This window comes from Engystomops pustulosus, chromosome 5, assembly GCF_040894005.1.
Source record: "Engystomops pustulosus chromosome 5, aEngPut4.maternal, whole genome shotgun sequence".
Lineage (NCBI taxonomy): Eukaryota > Metazoa > Chordata > Amphibia > Anura > Leptodactylidae > Engystomops > Engystomops pustulosus.
The window spans coordinates 76,991,079-77,012,792 of NC_092415.1; the positions used below are offsets into that span (position 1 = coordinate 76,991,079).

The window sequence follows — 21,714 nt, forward strand, 5'->3', positions numbered from 1 at the left end:
TGCTGCTAACTACCAACCATTTCGTAATCTCCTTTTCATCTACAAACTCATGGAACGCCCAGTCTATTTTCGACTAACCCATTGTCTCCCAGCTAACTCACTCCTTGGCCCCCTACAATCTGGTTTCCGCTCTATGCATTTCACTAAAACTGCTCTTACTCATTCTTCTGGATCTCTCGGCAGCATTTGATATTGCTTTGCTCCACAGGATGCTTTGCTCCATTGGCCTGAAGGACACTGCACTCTCTTGGTTGTCTCTCTTCTTAAAACTTAATCCCTCCAAAATGGAACTTTGTGTATTTCCATCGTCTACTAACCGACCTAACCCTGATCTTTCTGTTTCTGTTTGTGAAGTCATCATAGCCCCCGAGGCAACAGGCCCACTGTCTTGAGGTTGTGCTGGACTCCAACCTCTCCTTTACACTGCATATTCAATTTGTTGCACGGTCTTGCAGGATGCACCTTAAAAACATCTCCAGAATCCACCTATTTCTTACAATTGAAACGTCTAAAATACTAATTGTCGCTCTGATTCACTCTCATCTAAACTACTGTTACTCCTAATAATCCGCCTTCCACTTACTAAACTCTTTCCTTTACAATCCATTTTCAATGCAGCAGCCAGGCTTGTCTTTCAGACCAAATGCTATATGGATGCCTCCAGTCTGTGCCAGTCACTGCACTGGTTGCCCGTCTCCTTCTGAATACAGTTTAAGCTAATAACTCTCATCCACAAAGCTCTGCATAATGCTACACCTTCCTACCTCTCCTCTCTTATCTCATGCAATCGTCCAACCTGTGCTCTTCAATCTGCCAGTGATCTTAGATTATTCTCTTCCTTAATTCGACCCGCCCAGTCACGTCTTCAGGACTTCTCCAGAGCTGCAATCATTCTCTGGAATTCCCTACCGCAGTCTATAAGATTAATACCAAACCCCCAAAGCTTCAAACATACTATTAAAATCCATTTATTTAGGCAGGCCTATCACACTCAATAACTGCATGCAACCATAACATTTTATTAACCAATTCTGGGTACTAAGCCAGTGTATTATCCGGAAAATGCTTCTCTGTCCCACTGACTTTGGACTTTTATATATTAAATTATTTTTATTCCTATTTATTAAATTATTTTTATTCCATTCCCTTATAAAAAATGGCTGGACCATTATGCAAGCTCTTATACGTCTTGAGTCACCCCCTCATCCTCATAAACTGTAAGTTATTGCGGGCAGGGCCCTCACTCCTGTTGTTTCATATGACTCTATATGAGTCATATATTTTATTTGTATATTTGTATAATTTGTAAAGTACTACAGAATTTGATGGTATAAACAAAGATGATTATTATTATTATGTGAAAAATAAAACATAAATCCACAAACAGGGTTTTAGTATATTTTATCCTAATTAAATGTAAGTTTTGCACTCTTATCTATGTCCTTTTTCCCATGGCTCCCATCATCCCAGGCGGTAGGGAGTCTTGTAGATTTATATCTGGGGCTCAAACCCCTAATCATTGTAAGGTGACTTTCAAATTAAATGAGTCTGTGTCCAGCGCTGGAATTGACTAACTTGAATGAAAAGACAAGACCTGTCCTTGCAGGAAGTTAGCAACAAGACCGTTACTTTATTGTGGGACTGACACATTTATAGAAAACCATAAGGCACTTTACATAAGGCGTGTAATTAGAAAAGCAGCAACTATAATTGGGTGTTCTCACCCAGGAAATGTAACACTATTGGATGTAAGCACACAAAGGAGTCTAATACTATTGGCTACATGCAAATACTGAAACTTCACATAAACCAAATGTCCAGATGTCCACCTGGATACCTTCCACTAGGTGGTGCTAGCGAGCACTAAGTCTTTGTGTGCTTTCTAAAGGAATGAAACCCACCCAAACTTCAGTTATCAGTACACAAAGTTATGTGAAATGGATACTGAATCTTTAAAATGTCCGACAATATAGAAAATGGCGTCTGAGTCCAGTGTAATATCTTTAACATTTCCCCCCTTTTGAGCTTTGCATGGCCTGTAACTGTTGTCCAGAGTGACCTCCTCAAACTCCAGGTACATACAGGTAGGCTAAGCCCTTACCTGCTGGACTTTGTTAACTCTTCACCAGATCCCCTGGAGGCCAGTCACTCGGGGGTTTACAGGCCTGCATACTCAAATCACATAATTGTGTTTCCATAGTTTATGGGTTTATTAACAGGCTGGTTCTTCAACAAGATGGTATCCTCCGCTCCGGGCACTTCTCCTGTCGTGGTTCTTACCACCTGGACGGCCATCTGGGACATGGTGTACTTGATGAGGGGGACCACACAACACGTAATAAGTGACGAGAGCAAAAATCACAATCCCCAATATCACCCCCACTTAAAGGAAACCCTTCCAATCCCCCAACTACAAAGTGAAGGACAAAGTGTCCACCCTAGAGTTTCTCTCGAGTTCCCTGGACAGTCCTTCAATCACTTCAAGTGCATGGGTAATGGATCCATAGGGGGCGATGTCATCCTGGATGTACATGCGACAAGCCACTCCCACCATCTTACAGACTCCTCCCTTCTCAGCAAGGTTCATGTCCAAAGCCGTGCGGTTCTGGGAAGCATCTCGGATATAATTCATAAATCTCTGTTGATTACAATACAACCAGTTAACCCAACCAACATCTTTGCTCATAGCTCTCTGGGGAATAATGGACTCTAGACCTGCCCATATCTGATTGTGGGCCTTGTACTCATCTGGGACCCCCCTTGGTGCTCCCACTGTATCTATATAAACGTTGTCATCTAGGTGCTTCTCTCAGACCTCCAGAATCCTTTGGGATTCTCTACCTTTACTTTATGTGTCCGATCAAACTTATCCCTGGGGATGACGAGGAAGGAATACACAAATGTTATCACCGTACACTCACCTTCCCAGCCTCTAGGCCTGACCTGACTCTCCTATCCCCACAAATCCAGTACACATCAGACACTGCTAATACAGGGTTATCTGTGCTGTCAGTGTTATAGAAGGTCATTGTCGTGTATGCACCAACCGTAGGTAAAGTCTCCTACCCTGGGGGCATCCTGGTCAGCCCTATAGATACAGTGATAGTCATGGTTGGGGTGTCCGTGAGTATATAGTCACTTGGAAGAAACCAGCTAGCAAGAAGAATAAGTAAGTTTGCAACAGTAAGTGTGGGAAGCGTGCTGACTTCCCTCTAGCTTCACAGACGTGGCACTGGTCAGCAGGACTTGGAAAGGACCGTCGTAGCGAGGCTCCAGACTGTCTCTCTGGTGTCTCTTTACCACCACGTAGTCTCCAGGCTTCAGGTTATGCATCCTGAGGTCTCTGTCTGGATCTGAAAAAGTAATCAGAAACACTTTTGCGGACCTTTTCCAAGGCCTGGCCCAACTGTGTGGCATGTTCCACCTGGTTTCCTGCCATCAGCTGCAGGGCCTGTGGGAAGTAGGGGCCTAGTCTGGGTGCACAGCCAAAAAGTACCTCGAAGGGGGACAATCCCATCTTTCTGTTGGGGGTGGTCCTAATTGAATTGTGGGCAGCAGGAAAGCACTCACGCCATGGTTTCCCTGTTACTTCCATGGCCTCCCGGATCTCTAACTTAAGAGTGCTGTTTAGTCTCTCAAACCCACCACTAACATGGGAAGGGCAAGGGGTGTTCAGGGCCTGTTCTACACCCAGGAGGGACAAGGTTTCAGGTATTTACCTGTCCAGTGAAGTTGGGTTCTGCGACCGGGCTCTATGGTCTCTGGAAGTCCAAACCTGCAGAAAAATCTCACTCACCAACTTCTTGGTTGCAGCTCTGGCAGTAGCCTTGGTCATGGGAGAAGCTTCTGGCCACCCTGGAAAGAGATCAATGCACACAGGCACGTATTCCTACGTACCACTTTTTGGTAGCTGGATAAAATCCATCTGCAGTCTCTGGAAGGGATACAGCGGCTTGGGTGTCACCTTCTGTGGGGTCTTTTCCACCTTACCCGGGTTGTGGCGGGCACAGACTATACAGGCTTTCACTAGTCTAGTGACAGGGGTAGTAATGCCCGGGGCAAACCACTTGCGGTTTATGTGCACTAGCATGGTGTGCCTGCAGGGCTCTGGGCAGGCACACCCTCTCTCCCAGCATCCAGGTCCCATCAGCATCTGGGCTCCAGCTTTCCTCCACACTCCCTTCACTTCTGATGACTCTCGGGCTACCAGGGACTGGAACACCTGTGGATCAAACTTTTAGCTCAGAACTCAGCGCTGAGACTTCAGGACAGTCTCTGGGCTCCATCTGTGCAGCTGCCTTCGCCATCCCGTCAGCCAAATACTTGCCCTTGGCTTGTGGAGTTACCAGATTGTGTGTGCTTTTAGTTTTACTATCCTCACCTCTTGTGGAAGTAAGAGAGCATCCATGAGCTCTTTACCCAGCTTGCCATGCTTAAAGGGGGTCCCTGCAGAGGTGAGGAAATCTCTAGCCTTCCATATGGGTTCATAGTCGTGTTTAGACTCCAGAACTATACCTTGAGTATAGATGTTTGCCCTTTTACCTTCCACCAGCTGTAGCACTTCCCTGAGTGCCGTCACTTCACCTCCTGCGCTGACCTGTGTGGAGGGAGTGGTTCTGCTTGTACTACCTCATGTGCGCCACGGACCACTGTATATCCATTGTAGAACCATCTATCTTCTCCTGCAGACCTGGAGCCATCTATGAGAAAAAACTCAACATCTGGGTTAATCACCCTTCTCTCCCCCCTCTCTGAATCCTGAAAGACTGGTGACAGAATGAAGGATTCAGAGCTGTGCACCTTATCAGTGTGACGGGGTATCAGGAGTGCACACTGGAGTCTGAGCTGTCTGGCCTTTGCTCAGATGCTTGGGCTGTACTTGGGTGAGGACACTGTGCAAGGTATGTGGGGTTTGCACTGTAACTGAGTGATCTAGGGTCTAGGATCAACTCACTGGCCTTGCTGCTGCAGCTACTGACACATGAGGGGCTCCCCTCACGACTGAGTCTAACCGGGCCTAATAGTGGGCCACTGGGGAGGCCACCACGTTCCTGGACTCGACACCTGTGGCGTGGCCTAGATACTCAGTGCAAAATAAAACAAAAGGTCTTATCCAATAGGATGTGCCTAGGGCCGGTGCAGACAGGATTTGCCAGCTTAAGGCTATAGAATGCATCAATTGCCTCTTGACTAAGGGCAAATGGAGAAGAGGCAATTCAATTATCAAGGGGCAACATCAGGCTGGAGGCAGACCTTATCCCAGGCTGCAGGAGCTGGCCAGTCCTAGAAACATGTAAAGAGGCTTAGGGCCTCAGGACAGGGGCACATTCTGGACTGCCAGCCTTCTTTCCTCTGTCAGGTCTCTGCCTGTGGCTGAGAAGCAGTGGCCTAGGAAGACCACCTTCTCCTGGCAGTACTGGAGCTTATCTCTGGAAACTTTGCAACCCTTCTGGAACAGAAAACACATAAGGTCAATACATGCATCCTGGCAAACAAAAACAGTGGGTCCTCCACATACTGAAAAGGAGAACATCCAGTAAGGGGCTAGTCTGCCAGTCTACTCCCTATAGGGCTGTGTAGCATGGAGCACTGGCTGGGGGAGTTTTACCCCCCTTGTGGGAAACTGCATCAGATATACTGGAATACTACACTGGTAAAGGCAAATAGGTCCTGGTAATCCTCATGTAGGGGCACAGAGAGGAAAACATTTGCCAACAGGGAAGAGTTCTACAATGAAAGGCACTAACTCTATTTGGGGGGGGGCTTTCAGAAGAGGGGGACTGTTCTCGCTGACATCCTTGTCCGTTACCACCCCCCTTGTCCCGCCATGTTGGGGCCGTCTACGTTTCCTAGAGTGTGGGAAGTCACTTCATTAATGTCTCCTCCCTGTAACGCCCACTTGAGTCTGGCTGTCGGCGGAACCCAGCTTTCTCTCAGTCTCTTTTTGGCGCGGTCTGTGAAACTAGTCTCTGTTCTTCCTGGCTTTCTGCTAACACCGGTCTCCGCTTTATCTCATCTAGACATATAAGATTCTCTCAACCATCTCTAGTTCAGTGTTCTGTGCTCTCTATAAAGTTCTGGCCAGACTCCAAGTCTCAAACAGAAGTCAGGTACACTTTTTTTTTTTTTTTTTTCATAAAAGTCAGTCGTAGGCTCTGTAATACAGTTAGGGGCTTCTTCTTGCTTAGTCTGTTCGTGGGGTACAAAGGAGGACGTCACATCATACTGTCTTTTTGTATTCTTATCACAAGCAAATTCCTTTAAGTCTTTTAGATTGTCAGCTCTGTTTCCCCCACTCAACACAGATGCTTTCTGTGTGCTTCAAGGCCACTTCTCACAGACATAGATAAGACAAAGCAAAGCCCAGCTGCACAGAGATCTCCCCCTGATTAACTCTTCCAACTCCAGAAAGCAGGTACCAGAGACATTGCAACACTTTTTCTAGTAATTTTTCTGCAATTGTCAGAATCAAATAAGTTTTAAAATAAAAAATAAAATAAACAAACAGCGTTGCACACTCAAGACCCATAGCAAATGTTTGAAATTGGTGAAAATATTCACCTGCCGGCATTTATTTCAAACGTCCGCCAGGATGCCTCAAGGGTGACTCGGCTGCTATCCTACAACCAGCCTACAGTGTAGAGTTATAGGCAATTAACTTTCAGGGACTTGAAGGGAATATACTGTCTTAAGATGGCCACCACTAAAAGATGGTAAGGCGTGTCATCTTCTCTAACCCCCAGATACGGGGGTGGAGTCTAAGAGGGTGCTGGTCTGCATTCCAAAAGATTTTTTTTTTTTTTTTTTTCTGAGCACTCTCTAGGATTCCTGTCCCTCTGTCCTGGTCCGTCCGTAGTCACTGGTCTAAGTCTCCAGTAATCAACCCCATCCACTTTCCTTTGTCATTAACTCTCTACTTACATCAAAACAACCTTCTGCATGGGTGTGCCACTTTTTGTCTTTGAGCCAGCCACCATTTACATTAAGTGCTGTCTCCTACCTCTGCACACTCAGGGGATCATCTAACATACCCAAAAACTTCAATACCTCATAACTTCCTTTAACCCACTCTTTACCTTTCCTGTGTTACACTATGTCAGTTGCCTTTTTAGGTCTGCAGTGTCCAGCTACAGTCTTAATTTGCTCACTACCCATTTTGTGGAATCTGTGGAATACCTGATTTTGTTCAAGGGCTATAGATATCCTCCGTACATACAGCTCCAGACTACCCCGCTAACTATCAGTAAGAACAAATTAGAGACCTTCACACAATATTTCAGAAATCAAGGAGATAACGCTCAACTGTAAAATTCCCGTCAGTGTCCTTCCTGCCTCTGTCCTTTCCGCATCACGGGGCCGCATCAATCCCGAAGGAACGATACGTAAATTTGGCCAGAATTTGTCTCTGCAAACTTCCAGATTCTATCAGCGCTTACATGAACAAAAATCTCAACACCATCACAAACTTTCTGAACTACATCAACAATTCACAAGAGGGCACTGCAGACCTTTTTCTACAACATACATTGTCACGTCCAGTCTCTGTCCATCACCTTACAAGATATCATTTGCCGAAATTATAGTGAACATACTATTATATATGGACATGTAAGGCAAAGTACATAATATCACACAAGGAGATGACCTTACCCAGTCCCTTTCAGCCAGTGAAACAGAACTACAGTCAAGGTAGACAAAAATAGACATGACTTACCCCGACGAGCGCTCATTGTCAGTTCTGGTCACTGGCCGCCTGGACTCTTGCGGAGGTCACCTCGATGGTTAGATGCCCATAAAAGTATGGCCACCCAGGAAGACGCCAATTCTTGTAGATTTATATCTGGGGCTCAAACCCCTAATCATTGTAAGGTGACTTTCAAATTAAATGAGTCTGTGTCCAGCGCTGGAATTGACTAACTTGAATGAAAAGACAAGACCTGTCCTTGCAGGAAGTTAGCAACAAGACCGTTACTTTATTGTGGGACTGACACATTTATAGAAAACCATAAGGCACTTTACATAAGGCGTGTAATTAGAAAAGCAGCAACTATAATTGGGTGTTCTCACCCAGGAAATGTAACACTATTGGATGTAAGCACACAAAGGAGTCTAATACTATTGGCTACATGCAAATACTGAAACTTCACATAAACCAAATGTCCAGATGTCCACCTGGATACCTTCCACTAGGTGGTGCTAGCGAGCACTAAGTCTTTGTGTGCTTTCTAAAGGAATGAAACCCACCCAAACTTCAGTTATCAGTACACAAAGTTATGTGAAATGGATACTGAATCTTTAAAATGTCCGACAATATAGAAAATGGCGTCTGAGTCCAGTGTAATATCTTTAACAGGAGAATGTCCAGTTCTCTACCACAATGTCCCATCTCCTGGTCTCCAGTTTGACAAACTGGCGGTGCAAAGTTGAGACCTGGAAGTTGAACCAGCTGCTGCTGCCTTCTTGAGCTTGCTCTAGTTTCACCTTCAGCTGTAAGAACGCCAGTGCGACGCTATTTCCTATGGCATACCTCCAAACCTCTGCGTTAAAGAGAGAGAGAAAAAAGAGTGGTGCGCCTATATTTTTTGAGCAATAAGCCCAACCCCCTAGTTTGCCCACACAGTATTATACCTAGAATAATGTATCTTACATATTCTCACATTGTACAATGCCCCAGTCTCTCTCCCCTTTCATTGGCCCCCATTTCTCTGCTTTCCTTCCTTATTATGCCCCTTATCTGCTCCTCCTCTTATTGTGCTCCCCTCTCTGGCCCCCTTCTTATTGCGCTCCCCTCTCTGGCCCCCTTCTTATTGCGCTCCCCTCTCTGGCCCCCTTCTTATTGCGCTCCCCTCTCTGGCCCCCTTCTTATTGCGCTCCCCTCTCTGGCCCCCTTCTTATTGCGCTCCCCTCTCTGGCCCCCTTCTTATTGCGCTCCTCTCTCTGGCCCCCTTCTTATTGCGCTCCCCTCTCTGGCCCCCTTCTTATTGTGCTCCCCTCTCTGGCCCCCTTCTTATTGTGCTCCCCTCTCTGGCCCCCTTCTTATTGTGCTCCCCTCTCTGGCCCCCTTCTTATTGTGGTCCCCTCTCTGGCCCCTTCTTATTGTGCTCTCCCTTTCTGCTCTCCTTCCTTATTATGCCTCCCTCACTGCTCCCCCTCTTTTGTTCATTAAAAATAATCTGTACTCACCTTTCTTTGTTCCACCGCCACCGTCCTGCCTCTTCCTCCACCGTGTTTGTTCTACAGCAGTGTCCGGCTGTCTACAGACACGGCATAGTCCTGGCGGTGATACAGAGATATGAATGTAGCATTGCTCATGGCAACCAATCAGAGCTCAGCTTTCATTTACCCACAGCAGTTTCTTAAAGAAAACCTACCACCACAAATCTACCTATAAAAGGTAGATCGGGTGGTAGGTGAATCAATGGGACGTGAGGATAGCCCTTTTAAGGGCTAATCCTCACGTCCCCGCACTTTTTTGTAAACTTTTATTACCCTAATATGTTAATTTTGTTATGTGGCTACTTGGGCGTGGAGTAGCCGCATCTGAGATTACACGAGGCGGCTACTCCACGCCCCGGTAGCCACTTTAGCCCTCCTACTCACCATGTTCGGCGCGCAGCTGCTCGTAGCTGCGCGCCCTCGTCCGCCGATCCTGCCGTCTGCGCATGCGCAGAACAGCAGGCCCGCGCCTGCGCGGTCACTGCTCCGAAGCCGGGGCTGCACAGGCGCGGGCCTGCTGTTCTGCGCATGCGCAGACGGCAGGATCGGCGGACGAGGGCGCGCAGCTACGAGCAGCTGCGCGCCGAACATGGTGAGTAGGAGGGGTAAAGTGGCTACCGGGGCGTGGAGTAGCCGCCTCGTGTAACCTCAGATGCGGCTACTCATCGCCCAAGTAGCCGCATAACAAAATTAACATATTAGGGTAATAAAAGTTTACAAAAAAGTGCGGGGACGTGAGGATTAGCCCTTAAAAGGGCTATCCTCACGTCCCATTGATTCACCTACCACCCGATCTACCTTTATAGGTAGATTTGTGTTGGTAGGTGCCCTTTAAATGAAAGCTGAGCTATGACTAGTTGCTATAAGTTTTGCTCTTAGACACTTTTGATTAATCTCCCCCAATATTTTGATATTATTTATATGTATAAGTATGTCCCTGCCGTCTATGGGAACTGAACATTCTCACGCTTATATTTCCTTTCACCTGTTGTTTTTGTTGACTGATTTCATGTTAATAAAGTTTAGTGAAAATCTCCATTACCGATCTACTTCGAGATGTCATGTGAAACGACGTCAGCAGCCGCTCTAAGCTAAACATAGGGATTTCCATTGTGGGCGCGACCATTCGGAGAAGGGGGTGTCTGTGAGAAGTAGAACTGTTTGTATTGCACTTATCTGCGGGCTGTGACGTGATATAAAGCTAGAGATACTTGTGTCTTTGTAATGTTACTCTCAGTACGCAGTTGGACGGCTGCGGTGAAGCAGCGGATAAATTTATCGTAGGGCTGGCTTTTCACTGCTCTACGTTGTGATGGTATACTCCAGAGGATCCCTGGCGGGAGAAGGCAGGAGGTGACGCAGCGGCGGCCATCTTCTCCTTCTGTGCGTTTGTGTTCTTCTCTCCCGGGCTGTGAGGACGCTTCTCCGGCTCGTTCCTTCGCGTCTTGACGCTGCCTCCTTCCTGGACATAACGTGTGACGGGCTGGGGTCGCCTCCTTGTTCTCTGCGTGGTATCGGGCCTCCGCCTGCTCCGCCTCTCCCTCCGTCACAGCGAGAGCCCCGGTCCGGAGTATGGGTGGGTCGGGGTGGAGTAGGGTGCACAGCCCGCTGAGGCCTGTAGCTCACAAGCAGAGGGGTCCGTTGGGGTCCCTGGTGTTTTCTTGACATGGATCCCCCTGGAGTCGTCCCTCTGACCAGCGCCCGCCTCCCCCAGAAGAAGAGACAGCTGAGCCGGCAGCCTGACCCCAGCATTCAGCCTCGTGCAGTAGCAGACATGACAGGTAGCCGCCGGCGGAGCTAGGACAGCAGACAGCCCCCTCCTCCCCGACCGCACGTGTAGTCGCTCCTCTCCCACACAAGTTTGATTTAGTTTTATTTTTTTTCTGTCGCTTCTGATCGCGACATGACAGCCTGTACCCCTTACCGTTGAGCCTTCGTCTAGGAGCTCAGACAGTGTTACCAGACTCAGGCTAGCTCCCCCGTGCTCCGGCATCATGGTGGCCCTCTCTCTGGGGTGTCGGCTGAACTTCCACATGGGCTTCCTGCGTGCCCCCAAGCCCGGGATCTTTGGGCTAGTCATGCTGTGCTGTGAACACCCCACCCCCACCTGTCAGACAGATAAATAACTTCTCTATCTATTTGCACTGTAGAGGTAATAGCCAGGGATCTCTTGAAGTACAGTGACATCATCTCTTCTCCTATGATGCAGTCTTGGGGCTGGCAGGGCTCTTGTAGTTACCCCCTTTGTATGCAGGAAGGCCTACCAAGCAGGCCTATGCAGGATGGCTTTTGATTTTGTGGTATAGGCTGAAAGGAGACAGCTTTATTTTCTCACCGTAGGGCCCTAGCATTTTACCTGTTGCGTTGTTGGTTTTCTACATGTAAATGATGCCTCTCTTAGTTTCTTCAGAAGACCCCATACTTCCTTTCATGGTCGTAGAGCCGCCGCTCCATTTCCTGACCCTGGTAGTATGACAGGCCTGTCACGTGTTGCCTAAGTAGTGGTCTAGGTTGCAATCACCTGACTGAGTCATTGGAAGGAGGTGACATGGCTTGTTTCTGTTGACTTGGTGTCTTGCCTGCATAAAAATAAAATACCCGACATTAGTGACAAATTAGGAAGTTTCATAGGCCTTAGCACCAGCGGCATCACAGAAATGGGGGACCCCAACTCTCGGAAGAAGCAGGCTCTAAACAGACTGCGCTCTCAGCTCAGGAAGAAGAAAGAGTCTCTAGCTGACCAGTTTGACTTCAAGATGTATATCGCCTTTGTGTTCAAAGATAAGGTAAAATGACCTGGAGTTATAAAAGTAAAGAGATTACGTGTCAATTCCTGGTTGGGGTGGGGGTGGGGGGTTGCTGAATAAACCAGTCTTGTCTCAGTATACAGTGATGGGCTTTACATGGCGATCCAGTTGCTATGTTTGGCCTTAAGAACCCATATATAGCCTCTAAAGCTCCCCTCTACTAAATGCAAGTGAGGGCTGAGGTTCCTCTGGATATATCATAAATGTCTACTGCTAAAGAATATAGGGGATAACAAGCTGATTGTTGAGGGTCCAACTGCTGGGACCCTCGCCTATCACAAGAACAGAGTCCCAATCAGTGTTCATCTGCTACTCCCATACTAGTGAATCATTTTTTGGATTGCTGAGATTCCTGTTCTCAATGGGGCTCCTTAGTCAGACCCTCACTGACTAGCTTAACCCCCATCCTGTGGTTAAATAGATTTTCAACATTAAAGGAAATTGTACCATCATTCTCCTTGGCGTATGTTGTATACAAGCTGTTGTCTGGCAGATTTCTGCCTAAAAGGGAACACCTCAGGGCGATTTAGGACACTAAACCACCCACAGGTGGTTTAGTATCCCAAAGCACCCCTGGTTGATTTTCGGGTATTGAGTAAATAAACTCGCCTCGTCCATAGTTTCCTCGGCACCTGTGCAGTCCAATCAATGAAGCTGGATTATTACACCCTGGCTTCGCTGCACAAACGCTGTGGGTACGGCCCATGCGCAGTAAAGCCGGGATACTGTCCCGGCTTCACCTCCTGCGTCGCGAGAAGTGTGGGAACTCCTGATGTGAGTCTAATGTGGCTATATATGTGGTAAGTATTTAAGTTCATTATTTTTTTTTTTTTTTTGTTCTTTTTGAAGTCATATGTGGGGCCCAAAACCACAAGTCCATAAGGACCATTTTGAATTGACAGGTCTTCTTTAAGTGATAGAAATCTACACCAGCCAGGAGTTGGCATGAATTTCATTGTAGGCTCTGCTGCAGAGTGAACCTCATTTATGATGAGGCGTGCACCTCGTTATAGATTTAAGCAGGCCTACAGTAATGCAAAGGATCTTAAGACCTCTGGAGAAAACCCTTGATATAAACCCTGTATATTCACTCCATGTTTGTGGGCTTGGGTCATACTATGTTTTCTTATTCCAGCCATCTGTAATGTTTTTGAGACAGAATTGTTTGAGTATGTGATCTTTCATGTTGGCACGTCCATTGACAATGGATCTGTTCTTTTGTCTGCATTACATCCGTGATACTGAAGTTGTTTTTCTTTTTGATTTGAAGACCCTGGGGTGCTGTCACACAAGCATTTTGATATCATTTTGATTCGGTTTTGAAACTATCGTGTGACAGCACCCTTATTGCCTTCCGTGGTCCATGGGTTTCACGAATCAGTGGAAAACTGAAATGTGAAAACAATGACACCTTAAGTTGTCATCCATAAAAATCACTAAAAAATGCCCGTGTGATAGCCTTCAGATGCATCTAATTCTGGATTTATTTATTTTTTTTTGTTCTTCCTTCCTCTGTAGAAAAAGAAGTCTGCTCTCTTTGAAGTGGCTGATGTTATACCAGTTATGACTAATAATTATGAAGAAAATATTCTGAAAGGTGTGCGGGATTCCAGCTATTCCTTGGAGAGTTCCCTTGAGCTTCTGCAGAAAGATATAGTACAGCTTCATGCACCTCGCTACCAGTCAATGCGCAGGGTAAACAGAGTTGTGTTATTACTTTTGTCTGATTAATATGCTGGGGTCAACATTGTAAGTGATGACCCTTTCTGGACCAGTTGCTGTTTTTCTAACACTCTGCTTTCCAAAAACCATTATACTTATTTTTTTTTTCCCAAGCTAAGACATTTGAGGACTTTTTTTTGTTGTTAAAATTGTACTTCCCAGATGTATAATCTAAAGGGGTTATCCAGGCTTTGAAAAAAAGCAATATATGCCTTGGTAGACTATGTAAACAATAAACATTTTATTCTCCCGTTGCTCCGTACGTCACTTCAGTGCTTGTTTGTTTACAAAGGCAGGCGGAACTGTCCTGACCACTGTTTGTCGCCTACTACAGCATTAGTTCCGATCTGTAGCATATGTGTCACATTGGAATGTTTTGACACCTTTCTTTAGACTTTCATATAAGGGGTCATCTATTTGCAGGAAATGCTGAAGTTTTTAATATCTTTTTTGGGAAATGTACAATGGTCAGATCACTTTTTTAATATTTTTTTTTTCTCAGTCCCATAGGTTCTCTTAACTGTAGAGGTTTAATCACTCATTTAATATGCTGCAATACAACTGGATCACAGTATTTGATGAAAATTCTGCTATCCTATTACACTAGTAATGCTTATGTATGAGCTTGTAAACCTTTTCCAAACATCCATAAAGGAAATCTACCATCAAAATCAACCATGATTAACCAGTGAGACTTGCTTATAACCTCAGTAATGGTGCCTGGAACTATCTTCTATTTGTTTTATCCATGTCCTCCTATAGGAGCCTGTTGCACTCCAACCCTCCCCCTCTTCTTAAGTACTTCCACCTCCCACTGCCTGATGTAATATTAGTGCGAAGTATGGAAATATGCTTTCCAAGGTGTTAAATGGAAAACAATGCCTCCTTTTGCTACCTTAAAAGGCAGCCCCTTAAAGGGTAATTGTCATTTCAAAAAACTTTTGATATGCTGTAGGGCAGGTAATTTTAAACCCTTTTGCAATTGTATTAGTTACCCAAATCTTGCTCTTTCCTCTTGCATTCTGCAGCCTTCCCCCCCCCGTTAGTGACTCTTCATATGGCTTCTGCTAGGCACATTCCGCCTTCACCTCACACTCCACAGCAGGAAATGGCGGGGGAGACTCCAAGTCTTCAAGCTGCCCCATCATGTGCTGTGCTGAAGAGAGAGAGATAGAAATGGATATGGTTTCATTGGTCAGCAGCAGGTGCTTGTGATGAGGTGACAGGAGTCAGGTCCTGTCCCCCCTCCTTGCTGATTGTAGCTTTTTTGAGAGCTGGAAACCATGGTTATGGGCCAAAAAAAAGGTACACCTGGAGGAGAATTCCTTTTTTTTTTTTTTTTTTAGGTTTTTTTGTGTTAAAGTGTAACCGTCATTCTGAGCAAAAAGTGTGACCTACAAGATGTCTAATGACATGCTGTGGCATTATGCCGATCCAGTATATCTATTCCAGAAGGAACAGACTTAACTGTAGACAGCACTGTTTCGACATGCTTGGGGCTCCTCAGTACGCTGTACTGGTTGAAAACATTGCCGTCTACATTTGGGAGCCTGTTCCTTCTGGAATAGGTATACTGGTTTGGCTTAATCCCACATCATTGTATTAGAATTAAGGAGGCATAACACCTTGGAAAACCTATTTCCATACTTCCCAGAATTCCCTAGTGAAGCATCTAAGGCTTTAAGTCTACACATGCCTATAAGGCGGCCTTAATTGGCAATCTCTCCACCTTCTGACCGTAATCTCACTGCAGCAGTAAAAGTTTTGGCACACTGAAACAGCCTGTGAAGCTGTACCATAGAGGGGCTCTGTAAACAAAAGACCTCGCCCTGCACTCTTCTGCCTCATTAACATAATTATAACAGTTTATTTTGGAAGGAAGGTGGTCATGGATAACAAATATAAGCTTACCAGAATTACTGTACCTGGATCTATCCCTGGTTTTTCATGCTTTAGTTTGATGCTAGATTTTATTTACTGCCAAGTCATGTCATTGAGGGTTTATTTGAAATAAAAAAAAAAATAAAAATATATACAGTATATATTATTTCTCTATCAATAGGATTACATTAATGATTTAAATGTCTGTATTTTGTAGGATGTAATTGGATGTACTCAAGAGATGGACTTTATTCTTTGGCCTCGGCATGATATTGAGAAGATTGTTTGTCTTCTGTTTTCACGATGGAAGGGATCAGAGGAGCCCTACAGGCCTGTTTTGGCAAGTATACTGAGTTGTGCATATGTACCATTGTCCTACAATGAGCTTTAAATACAATACAGCTTTTTTTTTTTGCATGCACTATAGTTGCAATAGTTCTATTTATACAGTAAGTATCCGCTTTCAAGCTTGTGCATACTATAACCATAAAAAAATATACACTTTTTGTATGAATCCATAAACCGATCAGTCTTGCTTGGAAAGCCTCTTAATAGTCTAGGGCACTAAGCTCAGCCTCTTCATTTTTTAGCCATTTGCGGTTGTCTGGACACCTGTATCCCTAAGCACTTTCAGACTTCTTTTAATACAACTTTTTTTTTTTTACCATTGTGATTTCTCTTAGGCCAAGTTTGAATTTCATCATGGTGATTATGAAAAACATCTTCTGCATGTACTAAGCCGAAACGACAAGACTGGAATTGTTCTTAACAATCCTAACCAGTCGGTGTTTCTCTTCATAGATAGACAGCACTTGCAGGTTAGTGCCAAAAATTCTTTATTGTGTAAACATGACTAGGATTAAAATCCAAGACTCAATATATATAACTTTTCTTTTTTCTTCCCCTCCTGCAGACTCCTAAAAGCAAAGCCACGATCCTCAAGTTATGCAGCATCTGCCTCTACCTGCCACAGGAACAGCTCACCCATTGGGCGGTTGGCACTATCGAGGATCACCTTCGCCCATACATGCCCGAATAAGGTTGTGACCAGTCAATCTGGGAAGATCAGTTAGTTTCTCAACAATTTTATTTTTCTTATCCAATTTCAAGAAGAATATGGACTCATGCTCAGAACACTTGTACATTGTGAACCTTCATGCTGGATATTTTTGTAATTTTAGTTCCTTTCATCATCAGAACGTTTTTGTTTAAATTTTTTTGTTTTGTTTTGCATGGACCTTGTGAAAGAGATGATGTTGTGAAACATCTATGCTTTAGCCTTGTAAAATGTGAAATGATGGGACTTTGGCACACTGAATCAAATGTATCAGAAAGCACAAGGTATTATTTGTTTTTGGTGGTCTTCCCATTTGCACTGGTCATATCCCCTAATAAAGTTTAGACTGTTAGACTACACTTGTAAGGGTGAAATATGAAAGTAACAGGTATCAAAGCTTCATTGCTTTATCAAACTATGAAAGCACTATCTGAATCACTTCCATTAAGTCAGGATTTGCAGCAGTAATAGGGGAAAAAAAAGCTGACTTTGGAAAGATTTAAGAGAATCCTATTCAGCATTTGCTTTCATACCATATTTCATATTGCAGGGGTGAGACAAAGTGTACAGGCACTTAAATTTTTGATCTCTTCTCCCAGTTGCTGCATACAATCTGCATTTCCCACTGTGGGTGCATTGATGGGGATATAGCCTAGAAGTCTGCAGTGGCTATAATAAATGTAATTCAAGTACTTGAGCACTGTGGAAAGAGGATATAAGACAGAAATCTGCAAATGTTTGTGCAGTTATTACTTTCCTAGTATAAAGTAATACTTCTATAATAGTAAACCCATGGTGGGTTCTGGAAACTAAGTTATAAAACAGTTGCAAACTGTAATTGAAAGTTAAAGCGTGTGGAATTGGATGCAGATATTTTTCTTTTGTGCAATGAAAATAAGGTTGACTACTGTTCTAATGGAAAAAAAAAAGCTTTGCTCAAAGGGTTAACGTACCTTTTTGATTAAACTTGTATAGGCCTGCTCCTGTTGGCTAATACTAGTGCTTACCTGGTTTAAATTTGTATCTAGCTTTTGTTTGAAATTGGATTACAATAAAAAATTTTAAATAAACAAGATTTAAAACTTGGCTTCCACGTTGTCTTTCTGCAATGTACAATAAAGTAGCATTCCCCCCGCCCCCCCATTGAGGGAAACCTCACACCATGTAATCCTTATTCACGTAAGTTGCAAACCCCAGGTAGCCAAAAAAGGAAACTGGATACAAAAGATGCAAGTGTATTTCTTCTTGCTCATGATCACTACAGCAACCACCTGAGAGGGATCCGCTCCCTTGGGACAGGAAACCTAAGCGCTTCCCTTCTAGCCTCAGTGGTTTCATGTCTCCTGAAGGCGTGGAGTGTGAAGAGGTTTGCGACCTGGTGCCCTTCTGGGGGCAGGTACTGGGGTTTGCAGTGCTCTTGTGGCTTGACTCCACAAGATCTTTCTTGGCCAATAAGCTGAGGAGTGATAACCCAGATCTGGAGTTTTTGATATGGTTCAAGGCCGCATAAGTGGGGTTGCTGCATGTCCTGGCTAATGTCAGCGTCATGACAGCTGCCGTGTTGTGATGCTTTGAGTAAGGGAGCGCCTGTTCAAGTTTCCTGCGGCACACTGCTGGAAGCATGTGTGCAAAGAGATGTGTCCTTCATCTCCAGAGGCAGGTTTCAGAGCTGTACACATGCTGCAACCCTTCCCCCTCAAGACACGCCTTGCTAGTTGTGAATGTTCTGGTGCTGGGAGGGTGGGACTTCTGGCACAGCGGGTCTTTTGGCCAGTATTTGGGTGCGTTCACGCGCTGCAGTTAAAACTGCATCGCAATCATCTTTGAGGTGGTTTTAGGTGCAGTTTTGTCAATTGAACAGGTGAAAGACATGAACTGAATGGGTGAATGACATTTGTGGAGCAGGTTTCCCCTTAAATCAAAATCACTCTTCATGTCTTTCACCTGTTCAATTGACAACTGGACCTAAAACCACCTCAAAGATGATTGCGATGCAGTTTTAACTGAAACATGTGAATGCACCCTTTTGGGTCCCACACAGAACATATGCTGTTAGATTAAACCCATGAGCTCAGGGGGCTATGAGGTGCTACAAAAAATATGTGAAACACACTCTGGTGTACACGTATCTTAAGTATAAAAAAAAAAATAAAAAGAGGGGAAAAAAAATGATACAAAAAACTTAGGTGCATTTTTGTGACTATGCCAGGGTCTTGCTATTGTGGGGTCTGTTGCAGTGTTTCTAAATGTATCTTTCCAGTCATATGTTTTTGTTTTTTTTGTAGAGAAAATTTACTTTTTGACTTAGGTGCAAAAAGGAAGTACAACTGACCCATGCTTCGTTCCATACATGCATCTAAAAAGCCACAAAGAATAAAAACAATTGGAGCCAAAGGAAAAAGTCATGATTCACAGCACATTTAGAAAGACATGCAACACATGCTTAATTATGCTGACCTCGGCCAACTTTAAAAACATCTAAAAGAAAACAAATACATGTGCCCCACTAAATTGTTTCCTGTGAGTATCACACACACACACCTACCTACCTTTTTAAAGACCTCTGCAGTGGTGTGACTTAATAGAGTGGTATGTCAACTTTTATTTGATTACTCTCATGGTATGCATTATATAATATGGAGTCGGTGAGAACATGAAAGATGAATCCAAGAAGGCGTTTAATAAAAAGCCATAGAAAGTGTGGGCTCTGTAGTGACAGACTGCCTTCATCCTATAAACCTGTTTGGGGTATATTCTTGAATTCACCAGTTTATTGGAATCACTATGTAGGGTTTTTCCGCTCATTTCTCGCTCTCCATCTTCAAAAATCCATAACTTTTTCATTTTTACGTGTACAGACCTGTGTTAGGGCTTATTTTGTGCGTAACAAATTTTACTTTCCAGTAATGTTATTTATTTTAACATGCCGTGTACTGCGAAGCTGAAAAAAAATTCCAAATGTGGAAAAATTGAAAAAAAGTCACGTTCTTGTGGGCTCAGTTTTTACGACTTTGACTGTGCACTCAAAATAACACCTCAGCTTTATTCTTTGGTTCGGTGCGATCGCAGTGATACCAAATTTATATAGGTTTTATTGTGTTTTAATACATTTTCCAAAATTAAATGAATGTGTACAAAAAAGAAAAAATTTTGTCATCTTCTGACGCTAATAACTTTTTCATACTTTGGCGCACGAAGCTGTGTGAGGTGTCATTTTTTGCAAAATGAGCCGACATTTGCATTGCTACCATTTTGAGGTCTGTGCAACATTTTGATCATTTTTTATTTCATTTTTCCATAGCGTCCCCCATGACGGCACCTGGAGGTTGCACCTTGACCTTTGGTAGGGACAGGATGTTGCGAAGGTTATAAGGCCCCTCCTCTGCCGCTGTTCCCCAGTGTATTCCTGTCCCTACCAAGGGTCAGGGTTGCGAGACCACGTCTCTCCCCCTGGGGGGGGATGAAATTAGAGCCCCCTCCAGGACTGGTCGCGAGCGGGGGTCCTACCTCCCTTCCTGGCCTGGTGTCCTGCAGGACACGGTCCTGGCCCCCCTCCTCCTGCGGCCCAGAGCTAAAGCCGAGGGGGGCATGGGTCTCCGGACCCTGGATGAGGTGCCTCCCGGCCTCCGGGGGCTACCTCCCACAGCTATTTCCCCTCAGAACGCCGGCTGTTCGTTTCGACGCGTACTGCGCGACGGCCGTGTATCGCCGGCCGGTTCGCGCATGCGCAGTACGCGCGACTTCCGGGTTCGGGCCACGTGATCGCTAAAGAAGCCATCTGATTGGCTTAGGGGGTGGCGGGAAGCTTAAAAATGCTTCCTGCTTAGTGTCAGCCTCTATACCACCAACGAGCTCACTGCTGAAGCTGTGGAAATAATCCTTTACTATGGCGGACGACCCTGGTTCTTCCCCCATTGTCCCGGGTACCGTGAGTACAACCAAAAAACTTTTCTTAAAGAGGGAAAAATCTTGTTGTGCACTATTTTGTGGATTTTAATGTAGTCTGTCTCCTTGTCCTAGGATGACCCTTCAAGACCTAAGGACAAGGAGAGGAAAGACAAGGACCCCAAAAAAGGGAAATGCGTTACTAAATCAAAAAGATGCCTTTCTTGTAACATAAGATTATCAGAGTTATATCCAAAATCGCTATGCTCTGAATGCCTAGCCAGGGCCTTACAAGAAGAAAAGGAGTCAATGTTAAATGAGCTTAAAGCGGCCATACGGGAGGAATTCCAATCCTCCCTTATGATGTTCACTAATTTAAACCGACCGGTACTGGGACTAGGTCCTGAGCCAAATCCTGAACCTGAACCAGACCAGGATCCGGGATTATATCTAGAGCCAGCTCCTAAAAGACTCAGATCTCTAGATACTGATTCCGACTATGATAAACACTCTGCGGCTCCTACCTATTCTTGGAAGGACTCGCTTGAAGACGTCTCCTTGGTATCTGAGGACAAAGGAACCTCAAAATACCTCTTTTCCAATGACGAACTGGATAACCTTCTTAAAGCCGTACGCAATACGCTTAATGTGGAAGAGGTGGTAGAGCCTAAATCCATTCAAGACGAACTTTTTGGAGGGTTAAAATCCAAAAGGAAAAGGGTTTTTCCCATAAACCAAACCCCAAAGAGACAGAAAACTGGGACAGCCCCCCCCAAGGTAGACATCCAAGTGTCTAAGGTGGTGAAAAAAACGGACCTGCCATTTGAGGACTCTTCCCAATTAAGAGACCCCATGGACAGGAAGGCTGATGGCCTACTCCGTAGAGTCTGGGAATCCTCCATGCTTAGCCTCAAGTCTAACATAGCCGCTACTTCGGTAGCAAGGACTCTGTTTTTTTGGTTGGGGGAATTAGAAGACCACCTGAAAACAGATGCGGACAGGAATCTCCTTCTACAGACGATACCGCTGCTGCGTTCAGCGACAGGATTTCTTGCTGATGCTTCAGCAGAAAACATCAGACTGTCAGCAAAAGAAGGGGCGCTATCTAATTCAGTCCGCAGGGCTATTTGGCTTAGACAGTGGGGA

The 21,714-nt window shown here is 44.9% G+C and overlaps 1 protein-coding gene and 1 long non-coding RNA gene across 2 annotated transcripts; one reads left to right on the forward strand and one right to left on the reverse strand.

Moving 5' to 3' along the window:
• Positions 1-1,604: 1,604 nt before the first annotated feature.
• On the reverse strand, positions 1,605-10,562 carry LOC140132953 (uncharacterized). The gene is made up of 4 exons (XR_011855755.1): positions 10,202-10,562; positions 9,184-9,273; positions 3,720-8,537; positions 1,605-3,353 (listed from the first exon to the last, which is right to left on the reverse strand). It is a non-coding gene; the product is annotated as an uncharacterized lncRNA (long non-coding RNA).
• A 9-nt stretch (positions 10,563-10,571) lies between these two features.
• On the forward strand, positions 10,572-17,769 carry C5H6orf62 (chromosome 5 C6orf62 homolog). The gene is made up of 5 exons (XM_072152428.1): positions 10,572-12,002; positions 13,542-13,718; positions 15,844-15,966; positions 16,310-16,444; positions 16,540-17,769. The coding sequence occupies exons 1-5, from the start codon at positions 11,874-11,876 to the stop codon at positions 16,663-16,665; spliced, it is 690 nt and encodes a 229-aa protein (XP_072008529.1). The 5' UTR covers positions 10,572-11,873; the 3' UTR covers positions 16,666-17,769.
• The last annotated feature ends 3,945 nt before the right edge of the window (positions 17,770-21,714 follow it).